The sequence below is a fragment of the Pygocentrus nattereri genome, chromosome 22 (genome assembly GCF_015220715.1).
Source record: "Pygocentrus nattereri isolate fPygNat1 chromosome 22, fPygNat1.pri, whole genome shotgun sequence".
NCBI lineage: Eukaryota > Metazoa > Chordata > Actinopteri > Characiformes > Serrasalmidae > Pygocentrus > Pygocentrus nattereri.
This window is the reverse complement of record NC_051232.1, coordinates 24361706-24378119: the sequence shown is the minus strand read 5'-3', so window position 1 is coordinate 24378119 and position 16414 is coordinate 24361706. Positions and strand designations below refer to the sequence as shown.

Below are 16414 nucleotides of genomic sequence, written 5' to 3'. Positions count from 1 at the left end.
GACAATGGTAAAGCGTAGGGTCTGTCTCAAAATTACGGGAAGAAAATGTGGTGCTATTATTATTTTTATTAATATTAGCATTAATAGTTTCTCTGCTCTGAAATGTCTTTAAATATCAGGAAGACATGATTACAAATAACAGCCAATTTAGTTCTGTTTTAATAGTTAAGATGTCCAGATTATCAGTTTAGTGGTTATTTTCCAAAAGGTTGTCCGAATAACAATAGTATGTTATCGGCACAGGCCTACAGTAAGAATAACATATTGGCATATTGCCCAGCCATTTAAGTATACATGTGGGCTGTGTTAGCATCCAGCAGGACCTCATCACAGCTTTTGCTCGCATTGCCCAGTCTTAGATCAGTGTTTGAGAGTTATTTCTATCAAACAGTGTGACACTCTAATTGTTTACTTGAAACACTTTGTGCAGACAAAAGTAGAGATCACAGAGGACTCCAGGTTTGTTCAAACTTATGCCTTCTGAGACTGCAGAGAGAGTTGTTTGTTAATGGATTGCCTGTCATTGCTTTGTGAAGTGGCATTGCTTGAGATCACTGTTAAAGAGGTGCGCACAAACACACACACACACACACACACGCGCACACACGGTTTGGATTCAGTCACGCTCCATGAGAACCGACCTCCACTGGTCCAGACTCTCCTGCAGTGCTACGCTCACTGCATCTGCACATCAGAGTCAGGATTGAGGGGCTTAGCCGCATACACAGGCTTGTTTTTGTGCTAATGATACTACTGATAATATACCCTATATATAGGTATGTATATAGGTAAGTGCCTACATGTAATACAAATATATGTCATGCAATATCTAGTTATAAATATATGTACCTAGATGTAATATATATACATAGATGTAATATATCCCATGTGTATCACATGTGAGACTTGACACATAACACATACTTGTTCACCAAGTGTCATTCAAGTTCAGTGTATGCAAGATTATTTTACACACACACACACACACACATAAATATATATATATATATATATACATATATATATAACTTTTGTTGCTCCTAAGCAACGTTTTGGTCAGTATCTGAGACAGAACAACTAAACAAACTGAGCAAAAGTTCAGCAAACAAGAAGGTCTGTGAAATTATTTGCAGTCTGACTGGAACCAAACCACATTCAGGTTATTCTGGCAAAAAATGGAAAAAAGTTGAGCTGAACCTGATATTATGGCAGCTTTGTGGCTCTATCCGTCTCTTTGTAACATAATAATTTGACCCATGGGATCATTCTGTGTACAGTAGTAAGCAAACAATTGGGGTCACTAGTCAAATTACATGTTTTGTCATTTGCTTAGCTTAGAAATAGAAAATAAAAATCAACAAACATTTGATGTAAGCAAAATATAGAGTTACATTTGACTGTATATATTGTATATATACAGTCGAGTATATTCAAACGCTGTCAGACCAAACAGCCCCAGAAAAAATGTTATCCTGGCATTTATATCGAGATACACAATAGCTTTTAAGCTATACGAACTAGTATTTGCTCAACCAGGCTTGCGTTTGGTTTGATACCTTTTTTTCTAATCTGATGTTGGGTTTCACCAGATCTGAGACATGATGGCGGTTTTTCTCGAGACTCAAAGTAATTTAGCTTGAGGAATGATGCTGTTCTGACTGAGGTCTGAGGATGTGCTAAAATGTACCCCGTAGCCCTGCCTAGTGCTAATTAACATATATTTGCATGTTGGTGAGCTTGAAACTGAAGAAAGCAAAGTGACAAATGAAAAGTAAATCTCCAGCACGTGGTGCTGATAGTGGTTTGCATTTGCCTTTTCATTCTGACACTTAAAGTGCACTGAAAACTGTATCACAAGCTGTCACTTTTCCGTTGATTTATCCATTTTGCATTTTCGGTTTGTCAGATATGCAGCCTGTTGCTGTGAAAAAGAAATAAGAATGTAAACAGTGTATTTTGATTCTAGTTTTGACATGTATTCTGCATTAAAAAAAAGCCAAAGTGAAGCTTGGGTTTTCTTTTCTCTGGTTGTGATGTGGAGCAATAAGGCGGACGCACTTGCCGAGTTAAGCGAGATTTATTTTGGGCAAATTCAGGGTCGTGATCAAAATGGTCCAGGTTCACATAGCCAACACGAAGAGCAGGAGGGACAGACATAAAGAAACAAAACACAGAAACACACACCTCAAACTAGAATCTTCAAACAATCCAAACAGCACATCAAACAAACATCCCAAACAAAGAGCAACAAGAAACTCAGGAAAACACAGGGCTTAAATGCAAACAAGAATAACGAGGGACAGGCGGAACACAGGTGGAAACCATTAGGGGCGGAGTCACAAAACAAGGGGGCAGGACTGAAAACCAAAACAAAGAAAGCACGTGGACTAGACCAAAACACAACATGAATACATGGAGAGGTCTGGGAGGGGCCAATCATGACACTGTTAGCTTTTTCATTTTAGATATGGTCGTGAAATACCAGAACAACGATTAAAATGAAATGACAAATAGCTGTTTTAAATTTATTTTTATTTTTGTCACAATTGACTCATGCTCATGTAAAAAACAAAATTGTAAACGTAGTTATTTGATTTTCAATTTTGGCAGGATATTTGCACAGATGTTTGGAAGAAGAAGCGGCAAAAAGATGTTTAAATGTACATGTTATTGTTTTAGTTTTAATTGAACTTTTTTTGGCTGGAATTACTTCCCATACAGTGGGTTGCAAAAGTATTCAGCCCCCTTGAACTTTTCAACCTTTTGCCACATTTCAGGCTTCAAACATAAAGATATGAAATTGACATTTTTTGTGAAGAGTCAACAACAAGTGGGACACAATCGTGAAGTGGAACGAAATTTGTTGGATATTTTAAACTTTTTTTAGAAATAAAAAACTGAAAAGTGGGGCGTGCAATATTATTCAGCCCCCTTGCTTTAATACTTTGTAGCGCCACCTTTTGCTGTGATTACAGCTGCAAGTGGCTTGGGGTACGTCTCTGTCAGTCTTGCACATCGAGAGACTGAAATTTTTGCCCATTCTTCCTTGCAAAACAGCTCGAGCTCAGTGAAGTTGGATGGAGAGCGTTTGTGAACAGCAGTTTTCAGCTCTTTCCACAGATTCTCGATTGGATTCAGGTCTGGACTTTGACTTGGCCATTCTAACACCTGGATACGTTTATTTGTGAACCATTCCATTGTAGATGTTGCTTTATGTTTTGGATCATTGTCTTGTTGGAAGATAAATCTCCGTCCCAGTCTCAGGTCTTTTGCAGACTCCAACAGGTTTTCTTCCAGAATGGTCCTGTATTTGGCTCCATCCATCTTCCCATCAATATTAACCATCTTCCCTGTCCCTGCTGAAGAAAAGCAGGCCCAAACCATGATGCTGCCACCACCATGTTTGACAGTGGGGATGGTGTGTTCAGGGTGATGAGCTGTATTGCTTTTACGCCAAACATAAGTTCGATTTTGGTTTCATCTGACCAGAGCACCTTCTTCTACATGTTTGGTGTGTCTCCCAGGTGGCTTGTGGCAAACATTAAATGAGACTTTTTATGGATATCTTTGAGAAATGGCTTTTTCTTGCCACTCTTCCATAAAGCCCAGATTTGTGCAGTGTACCACTGATCGTTGTCCTATGGACAAAGTCTCCCACCTCAGCTGTAGATCTCTGCAGTTCATCCAGAGTGATCATGGGCCTCTTGGCTGCATCTATGATCAGTCTTCTCCTTGTTTGAGCTGAAAGTTTAGAGGGACGGCCGGGTCTTGGTAGATTTGCAGTGGTCTGATGCTCCTTCCATTTCAATATGATCGCTTGCACAGTGCTCCTTGAGATGTTTAAAGCTTGGGAAATCTTTTTCTATCCAAATCCGGCTTTAAACCTCTCCACAACAGTATCTCGGACCTGCCTGGTGTGTTCCTTGGTCTTCATGATGCTCTCTGCGCTTTAAACAGAACTCTGAGACTATCACAGAGCAGGTGCATTTATACGGAGACTTGATTACACACAGGTGGAATCTATTTATCATCATCAGTCATTTAGGTCAACATTGGATCATTCAGAGATCCTCACTGAACTTCTGGAGTGAGTTTGCTGCACTGAAAGTAAAGGGGCCGAATAATATTGCACGCCCCACTTTTCAGTTTTTTATTTCTAAAAAAAGTTTAAAATATCCAATAAATTTCGTTCCACTTCACAATTGTGTCCCACTTGTTGTTGATTCTTCACAAAAAATGTCAATTTCATATCTTTATGTTTGAAGCCTGAAATGTGGCAAAAGGTTGAAAAGTTCAAGGGGGCTGAATACTTTTGCAACCCACTGTATATATTGCGGCTGTTGGAAAAAATCTTGTATTTCCCATAAAGTATAAATATCTTAATGTTGTGAGAATTTCCTGAGTCTAACCTTAAACCTAATTCTGACCTTAATCTCAGAAGCCAAAAAGAATGAGTTTTTCTCTTTTCAGTTTTTTTTCACTCACTCATACATGCACACACACACACACACACACACACACACACACACACACACACACTTCTTTGCACTCATGACATATCTTTCCTCCATCTTTCTCCTTCACCCACCCACACAGTCACACTGTAAAACAGAATTTACACTCGGGTCTTTTTTCATTTTTCATTTTTTCCTCTCTGCTCAGCCTTAGAGCTCTGCTCTGTGGTATAAGCTGAGCTCCGTTGGGCAGTGTTAGAGCTAGCCTAAACTCATGTGCTGCATCTCTCTCTCTCTCTCTCTCTCTCTCTCCATCAATCATTCACTCCATTCTTAGCTAAAGCGGGGGGTGGGTCGTGTTACCCAGGAGGCATCTCAGATTCTATTACTCCAGTCTGGAACAGAGCGTTCAGCAGCTACTGCACAAAAAATAAAACAATGACGGGACGCAGTGCTATTGTTCTTTTGCCGTTATTACTGGTGCCTGTGTTTAAGTAGACATACAAATATGATCCAGCCAAGCATGTTGTGTTCCGGTACAGAAGAAATTAACTATTTTTTTGCATAAGTGAAATTGGCAGCTGTTTAAAATGGGAATGTATAAAATGAAAATAGGCACAGGGATATTTCTCCAACCTGCTTCAGTGTGTCTGGGCCTGTTTCTTTATTTTTTAAACAAGCTGTATAAAAAGTAAACGTTCTTCATCTAATAAAGTTTCTTTCATTGTACTGTGAGTGAAGTTAGAGGAGCAAGTCAGTGGGTGAAGAAAAAGTAAGTGTATTAAAGCTGTAATACCTAATCAGTTGTAGTGTTTGTGTCTGGCTACGATTCTAAGGCAGCTGAGTGGTTTATTATTATTTTTTATTTATTTCAGTATTTACTTATTCACTGTTTAGAAGTGAATTTTAGTTAAGGCTGTATATACTGTATTTCCTCAAATAGAAGTTTGGTATACATAGTATACATAGAAGTTATGAACTGGTCTGTTTTACTGTTGAACTGATTATTAACATGCAGTACTCTACAGCTAGTGAAGAAGCTTTAAAGGGCCCATATTGTGGAAAACAGAATTTTCCTTGCTGTTTAAAATAAGCGAGGTATGTTAATGTTGTGAAAATTTAAAAATGTCACATTTACTGCTTAATTCTGCAATTCTGTTTTTTAGTTTGCTTATTTTTGGTTATAATTGTGTTGACATTATATATTTCAGTCACTTGCAAATGATGCACTCATCTATAATAAATTCAATATGTTACATTTTCAGTGTGCAGTATTACAGGCTAAGGAGAGTAAAGATTTGATTTGTAAATACTGTATTCTTGAAGTGTATGTCTCTCCTCAGACACCCAGCGCTGTCTGCAGGCAGTGGAGCGACTGCAGGCCCGTCTGAAGGAGAAGGGGGGCGACGTGCCCTCCGATGAGAAGCTGAGCCTGCTCAAGTCTGTCCTGCAGAGCCCTCTCTTTCACCAGATCCTTGCCCTGCAGAAATCTGTACAGCACCTCAAGGAACAGGTAAAACTATGTTACCCACAATCCACTTCAGATTGTGACATCTGTGCTGTTAGACAAAACTAAATGACAGTTGTGTAAATACTCTGAAAATGATCCAATTTAAGTACGATTCTTTGGGAAATGATTCAGTACATCATTAAATGTCAGATCATAGTTAAATTCAGATCTTTTCATATGATTCAGAATTAGCTTTTTAAAATACACCAAATACATCAAATCATCACCGTCCAAATAAAAAAATCTCAGTATTTTTCCACACCAACTGCCCTTTACATTGTACCCAAAATTTCATGATGAATGAACCAAATGAAGATAGGACAAAATGTTATTACATTACTGGCATAAACAGTAAAGAAGGTTTTTGCCTTCTCCTGTAAAGTTACCACTTTGAAGATTCTTGTTTTTCTTGAGCAGCCATGGAATGTGACCACACTAAAAATGCAGGTTTAAATTGACTTGATACAAAGAAGTACATCGGTTCCACGTAAATGAAATATGTTATATCAGCACAATTCTTTTACATACTTTAGGCAAGAATTGTATTGGAAGTGGAATAAAGACAAGACAACCAATGCAACATGCTTGTTATTTCTCCTCAAAACAGCCTGGACATTTTTTATTAGAATAATAATGATCAGTGGTGAAACACTTTAATAATGAATTTGGAGTGCAGTTTAACTAAAGCCTACATTATCAACACTGTTGTCATAACAAGTTTTATATGGAGAAATTTAACCTAATAACACTTAGCTTGTGAAATGCCTGTAGATGAGTTAGACCAATAAGAAGCAACCAAGCCATGTGTTGTGCACTTATGGAATCACAATCAACTGGCAGCCTGGTGCGCTACCTTAAATGTTCAAGAAAAAGCTGATATGCTGGTCTTCTTGGTCAAAAAATAGCCATCATTTCATAAAAACAATCTCAATTTAAATCACAATATTGGTTAAACATACTGCACAGAATCTTTCAGTCTTACGCTCCTTAGTAGTACCATGTTGAGTTTTGCCCTAGTCTTTAAAGCATCCAAAGAAACAGAAAAGACAGCATTACTAATTCAGACTGTGTTGTTAATAAACTGAATGAAATTGCAATTGAGGCTCATTCAGTTAATTGAGTCATTATTCATTAGTGAAAGACAGCAATTAATACAGTACATAATAACGTGCTCAGTGAATCTGATTCCTGTAACTAATGCAAATTGCTGCAGAAATGTGTACTGAATCATAAATTACAGCTACACAGTGTAGCAGTGACTATAAATCTAGTACCCAGAATGTACTGCAGTGCACTCCTGTTCCTTGGCATGACCCGCAATTTTTATACTTGGGTGACTTTGGCATGCACAGTCACTCATTTGCTCAATATGGGGCTTTGAGCCACAGCGTAAAGTGTTCCAGTCTTCTAGTGTTTGGAGAAGCTTGTTATGACTCACTGTTCTGACTTTGTAAAACTTTAATCATCTTTAACCACCTCAGCTGCTCGTTCTTCCGCTAAAACCACAGAATGTAAGTCAGAGGTTGCATTTACCAACTCCTACTGTAAAAGTGCAGAATTAGGATCAGTATTTGCGTCTTGTGTATTGAATATTGTTACAGTGAGTCGGTAAGTACGGTTGTTTTGGCCCTGCATTCCAGCACATTGAATTTAACATGAAACAGTCAGTATTATGTTAAAGTCCACATTGTCAGCTTTAGTTTTAATGTATTTACATGTACTTTGGCAGAATCGTGGGAAAGTAGATTAACTCTTAGAAGTCAAATGTTCTAATGTTTGCTTTGTTATGCTGTTCAGTTGTAATTATGTGTTTATGGTTCTACTTAGAAAGTAAGTTACAAATAAAGTTTATGTTCGCAACAGGTTTGACACATGAAGATATTTAAGAGGGTCTGATCCTGAATCAGCACTATGATATGATGATTGAATATTTGGTGATTTTACTCTATAGTTTTTCTTGAAGTGTTGAACTTGTCACTCTGCAGTTTTGGTATCTTGGGCGTCCGAGTTCAACCTGAGTGAGTTTCTTGTAAAACTATGTGAGCTATGCTGGGGGAGGCTGGGGTAGTGGAGGAATGGAGATTATCAAACGCCTGCATTCTCTCTCTCTCTCTCTCTCTCTCTCTCTCTCTCTCTCTCTCTCTCTCTCTCTCTTTCTTATTCACCCCCTCTCTTTCTGTCTTCTTTAGGTTTCTTCTCTTCTTCTCTTTCTCTCCCTCTCTTGCTTTCACTTATGATTTTCCTCTGGCTTTTCTCTCTCTTGCTCAAATTTTCTTCTTTCATTTTTCTCTTTCTGTCGTCCTTGTTCTTTTGCTTTTTCTGTGTCTTCCTTTTTTTCTTCTCTCGCTTCCTTTCTGTCTCCCTCTCTCTTTCCCTGTCCTTGTCTCTCTATCTCTCCTCTCTCCCTCTCCCTTTCTGTCTCCCCTTCTTATTGTCTTACTTTACTATTTCATTCTCCCTGTCTTTCTCTCCTATCTTCTTCTCCCTATCTGTCTCCCGCTCCTTGTCTGTAGCTCATATTTTCCTCATTCTGTCTCTCGCTTCTTGTCTCACTACACTCCCCTTTACTCTCTCCTGTCTCCCTCTTCATTTTTCTCTCTCCTCTCCATCTCTCTCCCCTTTCTCTTTACTCTCCTGTCAGTCTTACTCTCTCGCTTGCTGTTTTTTTACCCCCTCTATCTTTCTCGAATTGTCTCCTTTCTTTCTGTCTCCCTCTTTCTCCTTTCTCTCCCTCTCTGTTTTCATTATTTTTCTTCTCTCAATTTCTCTTTCTCTGTCTCTCTCCCTCATTTTTTCTCCCCCCTCCCCTCTCACCCCTTCTGCCCATTTGTGTTCTTATGAGCCTGTAATGTTACTAATGACTCATAAGGAATAAAGGCTGCTTATTCAGCTGTGATTTGCCAATCAGTCACTGTGATAAATGCTCGGTGGAGCTTTGCCAGCTCTTATTTACGAAAGTTACAATTCCAGCTCACAGTCAAAACAGCTAAATTGAGATATATGAACCTTTATCCTCAAACAGGAAGTGGAGTGGGAGAACACTGAGCCGGTAGTTTTGTCCTGAGGCGCTTGGCACTCACACTGCACCTGAACAAAAAACATCATCAGGGCCTTTATTTGTTTGTCCCGGAGCCTCTGTCGGATCCTGGCTGTTTACAGCAACCAGTGTGCCAGGCTTTGTCTTTGTCCCCATGGTGACCAGACTGCAGAGGGCGGGGGAGATGGGGTCGGTGAAGTGGGGCATAAGCAATTTCTTAAATGTGCAAGAACCAAACTGGAACGCTAATCCTCTTAGCAACACAAGCTAACGAACAACACGCACACTTGGTGCTAACGTAGCTTAATGCATTCAGAAAGCTGCTCACACATGGACTGCTCTTCTTCTGAATGGGCTAAGCTTGGGTTAAGCTACATTTACAGCAGGGAGCACTTCACAGGGATTTAATGTGCACTAAACCAAACAAATGACAATGCAGTACATAATCATTTAACACAAAGTAACCTTGTATATAAATATATATATATATACATTGATGCAGCACTGCTGTGTCTGGCCCTCTCATATCTGCACAACACACTCTGACACACCACCACATCAGTGCTGAGAAGGATCCGCCACTAAATAATACCTGCTCTGTAATAGTCCTGTGTAAGAACAGGGTGAAAGGGGGCTAACGCACACACACACACACACACACACACACACGCACACACACATGCACATGTACATATGAATCCTTGCATAAAGCTATTTCTGTATTATGTATTTTGTCAAATGCAAAAATGGGAAAACCCCTGGTTAAATTGCATATCTTGTTGACGTTCTCTTCTGCAGAGAAAACTCTTAAACATGGCAGTTCTGTAAATTGTACTACACGGTTTGTATTTGTTTGCTGAGTAATAAAACACACAATACAATATGTGTTGTAACCTTTGCACAGAACACATTTTGTCATGTTACATTAAGCACATAAATAGTACTTGTGCATTAAATATTTTGTAGAGGATGTGTTCACTGACTTTCATTTAGAAAACCAACAAAATGTAATTTGACCAGGGTTGATGTTGTAGCATATTTGTAATATATTTAATTTGTCAAGTAAACTATTATTAGTCTAGTAATAAATTTTACTGACCTAGACAGCATGACGTCTTGCTCTCTGAAGCCACTTTGCCTGAGGCAGTTAGAGCTGAGATGTGACCAGTGTGAAACATGATGCTGTGGTATGAGGCTGTATTAAATTGTGCACTGTACCATGTAAGGGTTTTGCTGTGGACATGAAATATGTCAGAAATATGGCAGCATAGAGTGTGTTCAACCAGCGCAGATCAACAGCTGTGTTTAAAAAAAACAATCTTGTCTGTGTCAGGTACAACAAATTTGATATTAATTATGTTCCTGGGTGGGAATGTGTTTTGCTATGTTTTGCTTGAAAGAGATCAATTACTGTATAGCCTGCTTTTAAATTCTCGTCACAGTGCATTTAACAATAAAGGCAGCATGGAGCTTCTTTATACAGTGATAGAAAAAACAGTAGCACAAAGAAAGCTCCAGTTCTGCATGCTGATCTATTTACTGGGACCAATGTGGAAATGCATGCATGCCAGCTACTCTGGGGGCAGAGAGGTAAAAGAGGGGATGCACAAACACTCTGGATGGATTGCTGTTCAGTTTGAAAGGGTTAATTAGGACATAATAGTTTACCTATGTGAAAATGTCTAGAATTTTCTAGCAAAAAATAACTTCTATTACTGTCAGTTTTATAAATATGACGAGTTTGAGTCGTTCCGTCAAGTCTTTTGATATTTTCTGTTTGTTTTAATGTTAACCAAAGAAACATGGAAAAACAAAGTCTCTTTTTCTGCAAAACAAGACTGTACACACAACTGTAAGTTTTCATTTCCTTTTCTACGTACAAACATGGAATTAATGCTGGAATCTGCACTTTCTAACCATGCCTTTATCATCAGTAATAATTGCGACTTCTAAGGGTTAGGTAATCTTACTGAGTACTATCTTTTTCTGCTAGCAGATATTCTCCTTTAGGCATTTATTTCTTAAATCTCACCCTTATTGCTTCTTTCTTCTGAGAGGCATTTGAAGCAGTAAATTGCCTTTTCCACAAATTAATGTTCTACAAAGCATGCAGTTCATCATGGATAAGAAATATATTTCACAAGACATCTTGAACAGTCAAGTAATCGAGTTTGGATGTATCACCACAGGCACCATACAGTTCTGCACAGCTGTTTTCTGAGTCATATTCTGTCTTGATAATTGACGCAAAGCATTATGTACTTTATCAAGATCAGGGCAGGTGGGTAAATATGGAAGTTAATTAGGCAGTTGTGAGATTTAATGAAGAACACATGTGGCCATATGGTCAGCGAGGAGAAATGATCCTGGAATTATTAAAACGAATGAGTTTTTCTCGGCTTCAGAGCGACTGTTTATATTCTCAGATGTTGCATAAATAAAAAGACAATTAAAGCCACCCATGGATCAGAGGAGTATTTCATTTTATCTTAACATATTTTCTATCTGTTTCTCACTCCCTCAAACCGTCCCTCTCTCCCTCTTTGTCTCTCTTTTTTTAGCCTCCGTGTGTACACTCAGATTACAATGGGGGATATGTTGACTTGTCTCAGATTAACGGACAGCCCTCACCGGAAGAACATGAGCGCATCATTCGTGCCATGGCACAGGTGACACACAAACAAACAAACACCAAATGCCACCAAAACAGCTCCGATCTGCCGAGGGCATTAGTCCAGTAAGGTGCAGGTTGGAGCTGCCACGGACCGTACACATTCATATGGGTGCCCAGACCCAGAGATTACCAGCAGAACGTTATCCTGAGTATCACATTCCCTCCTCCAGCTTGTTTTCTCTCCATAGTGCATCTTGGTTCCATCACTTGCCCACTTGCCTATCAATGTGATATAAAAGTGACTCATCAGACCATGCAGCCCACTTTCATTGCGCCAAAGTCCAGTTCTGACACTTGAATTCACAAATATGTGCTTATGTTGGTGGACAGGGTTAGCTTGGGCACTCTGACAGATCTGGCTGGCTACGCAGCCCCAGGCGCAGCATAACTGCCATTAAAATTTCTGTGACTTGGGCCACAGTAGCTTTTCTCTCGGTTCATACCAGATGGGATAGCCTTTTAGTTATCCTTGTGCATTGATGAGCCTTTGGCATCCAGTAGTCTGTCCCTGGTTTGTGGTTTGTCCCTCATACTTGATACTGCTGACTTGCGGAGCAAGCCTTGTCATGTCAGAAATGTTCTGACCCAGGCGTCTCACCATAATGCTTTGGCCCAGGTTTTCATGTCTGTCCATTTATCCTGCATCCATGCTGTTGGCTTACTGTCTAAAACACCCCAGACCTTGACAACAGCTTTTGTTATAAGATAATCAATGCTTTTTGCTTAATCTATGAGCAGTTTTGGCTCGTTGGTGTATATGTAAATTTTAAATATCCATGTGTAATAAGCATTTTCTAAGCCTAATCTCTGTTTTTCTACAAAGCCAGGACACTTTTATCCTGATAAGAAGTAAAATTGAAAATACTGATGTGATAGTTTACATAGTTTTAATTTATTTTTGTGTTTATTGCTGTGTGTGTGTGTGTGTGTGTGTGTGCATGTGTGTGTGGTCATTTTGCAGGGTCGGTACGTTGCTCATATTGAGTTGGCAAAGCCGTTATCTGGTGGTTTGGGATTTAGCGTGGTGGGACTGCGAAATGAGAACCAAGGAGAGCTGGGCATTTTCATACAGGAGATACAGACAGGAAGTGTTGCATACTGGTAATGGAACACACACACACACACAAACACACACACTCATACACATACAAACACATACACATATAAACATACAGCATAGCAGAAACACATCTGCAAATACAAAAGCAGAAACTAAAGTCCAGTTCAGGTGTGCATGTACCAGCACTACTTCAGCCTCCTTACTAAATGAATGATAATATCCATCCATCCATCCATTTTCCAAGCCGCTTCTCCGTCAGGGTCGCGGGGGGGTGCTGGAGCCTATCCCAGCAGTCTCCGGGCGAAAGGCACGATACACCCTGGACAGGTCGCCAGTCCATCACAGGGCAGACACACAGACACAGACAGTCACTCACACACTCACACCCAGGGGCAATTTAGCATGTCCAATTGACCTGACTGCATGTCTTTGGACTGTGGGAGGAAACCGGAGAACCCGGAGGAAACCCACGCAGACACGGGGAGAACATGCAAACTCCACACAGAGAGGGCCCCGGTCACCCGGCCGGGGAATCGAACCCAGGCCCTCCTCGCTGTGAGGCGACAGCGCTACCCACCACGCCACCGTGCCGCCCGAATGATAATATCATTTATCATAATTATTGCTAATTACCCCTGTTGAACCAAGTGTCTTGCTGGTAAAGTCCTCTTTACCTCGCTGCATGCATGTCCACGTTGGGGAGAGTGGCACGTCAGTGTACAAACTCAGCACTTTCTGTATGCTATTGTTTTTAACACTATACAAAAGATGTACAAGCATTTCGTCTTTGTTAGATCATGTTTGTAAGGGTCTATCCTGTTCATAAGGGTCTATATAAAGTGGGGGCTTTAAATGATCAAAATTTGATTCAATAAAAAAGTACATTCTTGACCAGATTCTGCAGATATGGTCACCACATGATGCAGCCACCAAAATATCTGCTTACTTGCAGCCTAGTGATACAACACACACAAATGTGTATACCTGGCTGCTACACTGAAGAAACGAGCTCTTTATAGTGAATTGCTGCACTCTGCACTGCTGACTGTCCTTAATTCCATAATATTTCTCTTCATTTCAGCACTTCTGGTAAGCTGATAGAAAAGCATCAGACATGCAGAGTTCAGACTCTGCGGCATTCTGAGTCCATTTTTAAGCTGTAATATTTCTTTCACTCGTGTATCAGTGATGGCTGATAAAGGATTGTGAAGATAAATAGTGACAGTGTATCTAGATTAGGAGATGCAGGGCTTTCTCAGTTCAGTTCTGGCCTCTACTTTCGGTTTTATAGCAGTGATGGTGAACACAAAAAAAGATATCAGACTTTGTCAGGAAATTACTGAGTTATATCATAAATGATCTGAGTTTACTCAGGGTCACACATGCGTAGACTATATCTGTCTTTGTCAGTATGTCTAGAGCAAAATAACATTACTTGATTCAAATGTGTAGAACATTTTCAGCCCGAAGGACACTACAGTTTTGTCTATTGATTTATAGTGCTGATGTAATGTTGACTGCCTCACTTTTTGTAGTGTCAGTTGAAACTCTGACTTTATTAAACAGTCTGTCTTGTTTATCAGTGATGGTAACCTTAAGGAAGGAGATCAGATCCTGGCGATAAATGGACAACCACTGGACCAGAATGTCACCCATCAGCAGGCAGTTGCTCTGTTACAGAGAGCATCAGAACGCGTACAGATCACAGTGGCCAGAGGACCCGTCCCTCAGCTGTCCAGCCCAGTAGTGTCCAGAACGCCCAGCGCTGCCAGCACACTGTCTGCACATTCTAGTGCGGTGAGACAGGACATATACATGCTTACAGTACCATATAAAAGTTTGGAATCACTGTTCTTAATAATGTGAATTCAGTATAGTTCCAGATATATGTTCACTGTTGTTTATTTGGTGATCAAATCTTGAGGTAGATAACTTATTGTAAATAGATATTGGCATTCCTGAGTTTGCACTATATATTCAAAATCAATGTTTGTGTCATTTTATGTACCAAAAACTGATTTTTACATGACTGTTTCCAAACTCTGTACTACTGTGCCTTTAGGGTTGATACATGTAAATGACCTGTATTGTGCTTCATTCAAAAAGCAGTATGGCCTGAAACACTCCTTGTAACTTCAGTGTGAATGGGTAGAGCTAAACTGCTCTAGGCTCAATAGCCAGATTTATCTAAAATGTGTTGGTTTTTGGGACATCACACGAACAGCGAATTCATATAACCAAACAATTTCTTTGTTCATTCATTCATTTATTCACCTCTCCATTTGTTCATGTGTTGTCCTGTTCTCTCTGTCCTGTGCAGACTCGCTGGACTCAGCTGGAGAGTATAGAGCTGGTAAACGATGGCACTGGTCTGGGTTTTGGCATCGTCGGAGGGAAGACCACTGGAGTTATCGTCAAAACCATCCTACCTGGTGGTATCGCAGACCAGGTGAGATATGACTTCACGTGTTAATTCAGCTTGTTTTAAAACAATAGCATGAAATAGAAGACTGTAGCCCAACAGTAGGCAATGCTGCTATTACTTTTAGCTATGTAACATACTCTTGTCGATTTGTTTAGATCACAGTATGTCATACAGTGTTAGAAACCACATAAGCAAGTCTGTTTGAGATTACTTGACTACGGTTATGATTTAAAAATGCATGATGATTTAGGCCTGCACTTTGCACAGTGCTAATTGGCGTCCATAAGCTTCTGTTAGTTGTTGGCTATGTTAGCCTCATAGCTCCAGTGAAAAATTAAAGAAGCAGACGTCAGATACCAAACATGTCTTAACTGATCAGCTAAATTTGGGGTAGGATTTAAAAAAAATTTTTTGCCAAGCTTTTTCTTCAATGGTGCCTGTGCTGCTTGACAAGGCTAAATGAATTGGGCAGCATACAGATGCTCTAGCATGAGCCTCATCCTTTAGACTCTGTTCATTAGCAGTAGCCCATTTGTTGAGTGTTTAATCCAGAGAAATGCTAGCTGCACCAGCATCCTCCCTAAGGTCTGTGTGTGTCTGTGTGGCTTTGGAGAGGAAGTGGGAGCTGGTCCTGTGGCTTACTGAGCCATGCAGCATAACACTTTAATAAGAACATCAAGTCTGACTTGCTCACGATATTCACACATTCATGACACCCACCAGCTAAGCCCTTTTTGAGAAGCATGGGAGATTGTATATGTTGTGATTCTTGCAGTATTTTTGATAAAATGCAGTTTGTGTCATTTTACAATACAATTTGAACAGGTGTCAAGTGTCCATTAGATGTTGGCCTTCATTTTGTGCCACAAATGTCAAAAACAAAGAAAAAAATCTTTTAAGTAATACCCATTTCTGCTAGCAGCCCTTTGAGATTCAGATAGAATGTTAGTGCTAGGCTAGTGGCAGTTCACAAAAATATTTTTTAGATTAAACACAGAAAATGAAATGAAATGAAATGAAGACATTCTGTATTTTATTTGAAACTTGTACAAGACATATTGACATATTTTTCAACTTTCATATATTTTTTATACTAACTCTTTCAGTAAAGAGCTTGGACATAGAGCTGACGCCACAGTTTTCCATTTTTACAACTGACTGAAAAACATTAGTCAGGCTATCACTTGTATTGATAGTCAGTGATATATCTAGAACAGTTGTGCACAGTCCTGGCCTTGGAGATCTACCACCCTG

General features: G+C 39.7%; 1 protein-coding gene across 7 annotated transcripts in view; it reads left to right on the top strand.

The window, feature by feature from the left end:
- Nucleotides 1-16414, top strand: part of LOC108427444 (multiple PDZ domain protein) — a 78865-nt gene that overhangs the window by 6604 nt on the left and 55847 nt on the right. For all 7 annotated transcript variants that reach the window (XM_017697598.2, XM_017697596.2, XM_017697593.2 and 4 more), the window contains exons 3-7: nucleotides 5798-5967; nucleotides 11563-11670; nucleotides 12637-12776; nucleotides 14319-14532; nucleotides 15056-15184. In XM_017697598.2, the coding sequence (XP_017553087.2) occupies nucleotides 5798-5967; nucleotides 11563-11670; nucleotides 12637-12776; nucleotides 14319-14532; nucleotides 15056-15184 (761 nt within the window). The remainder of the gene's footprint in view (nucleotides 1-5797; nucleotides 5968-11562; nucleotides 11671-12636; nucleotides 12777-14318; nucleotides 14533-15055; nucleotides 15185-16414) is intronic.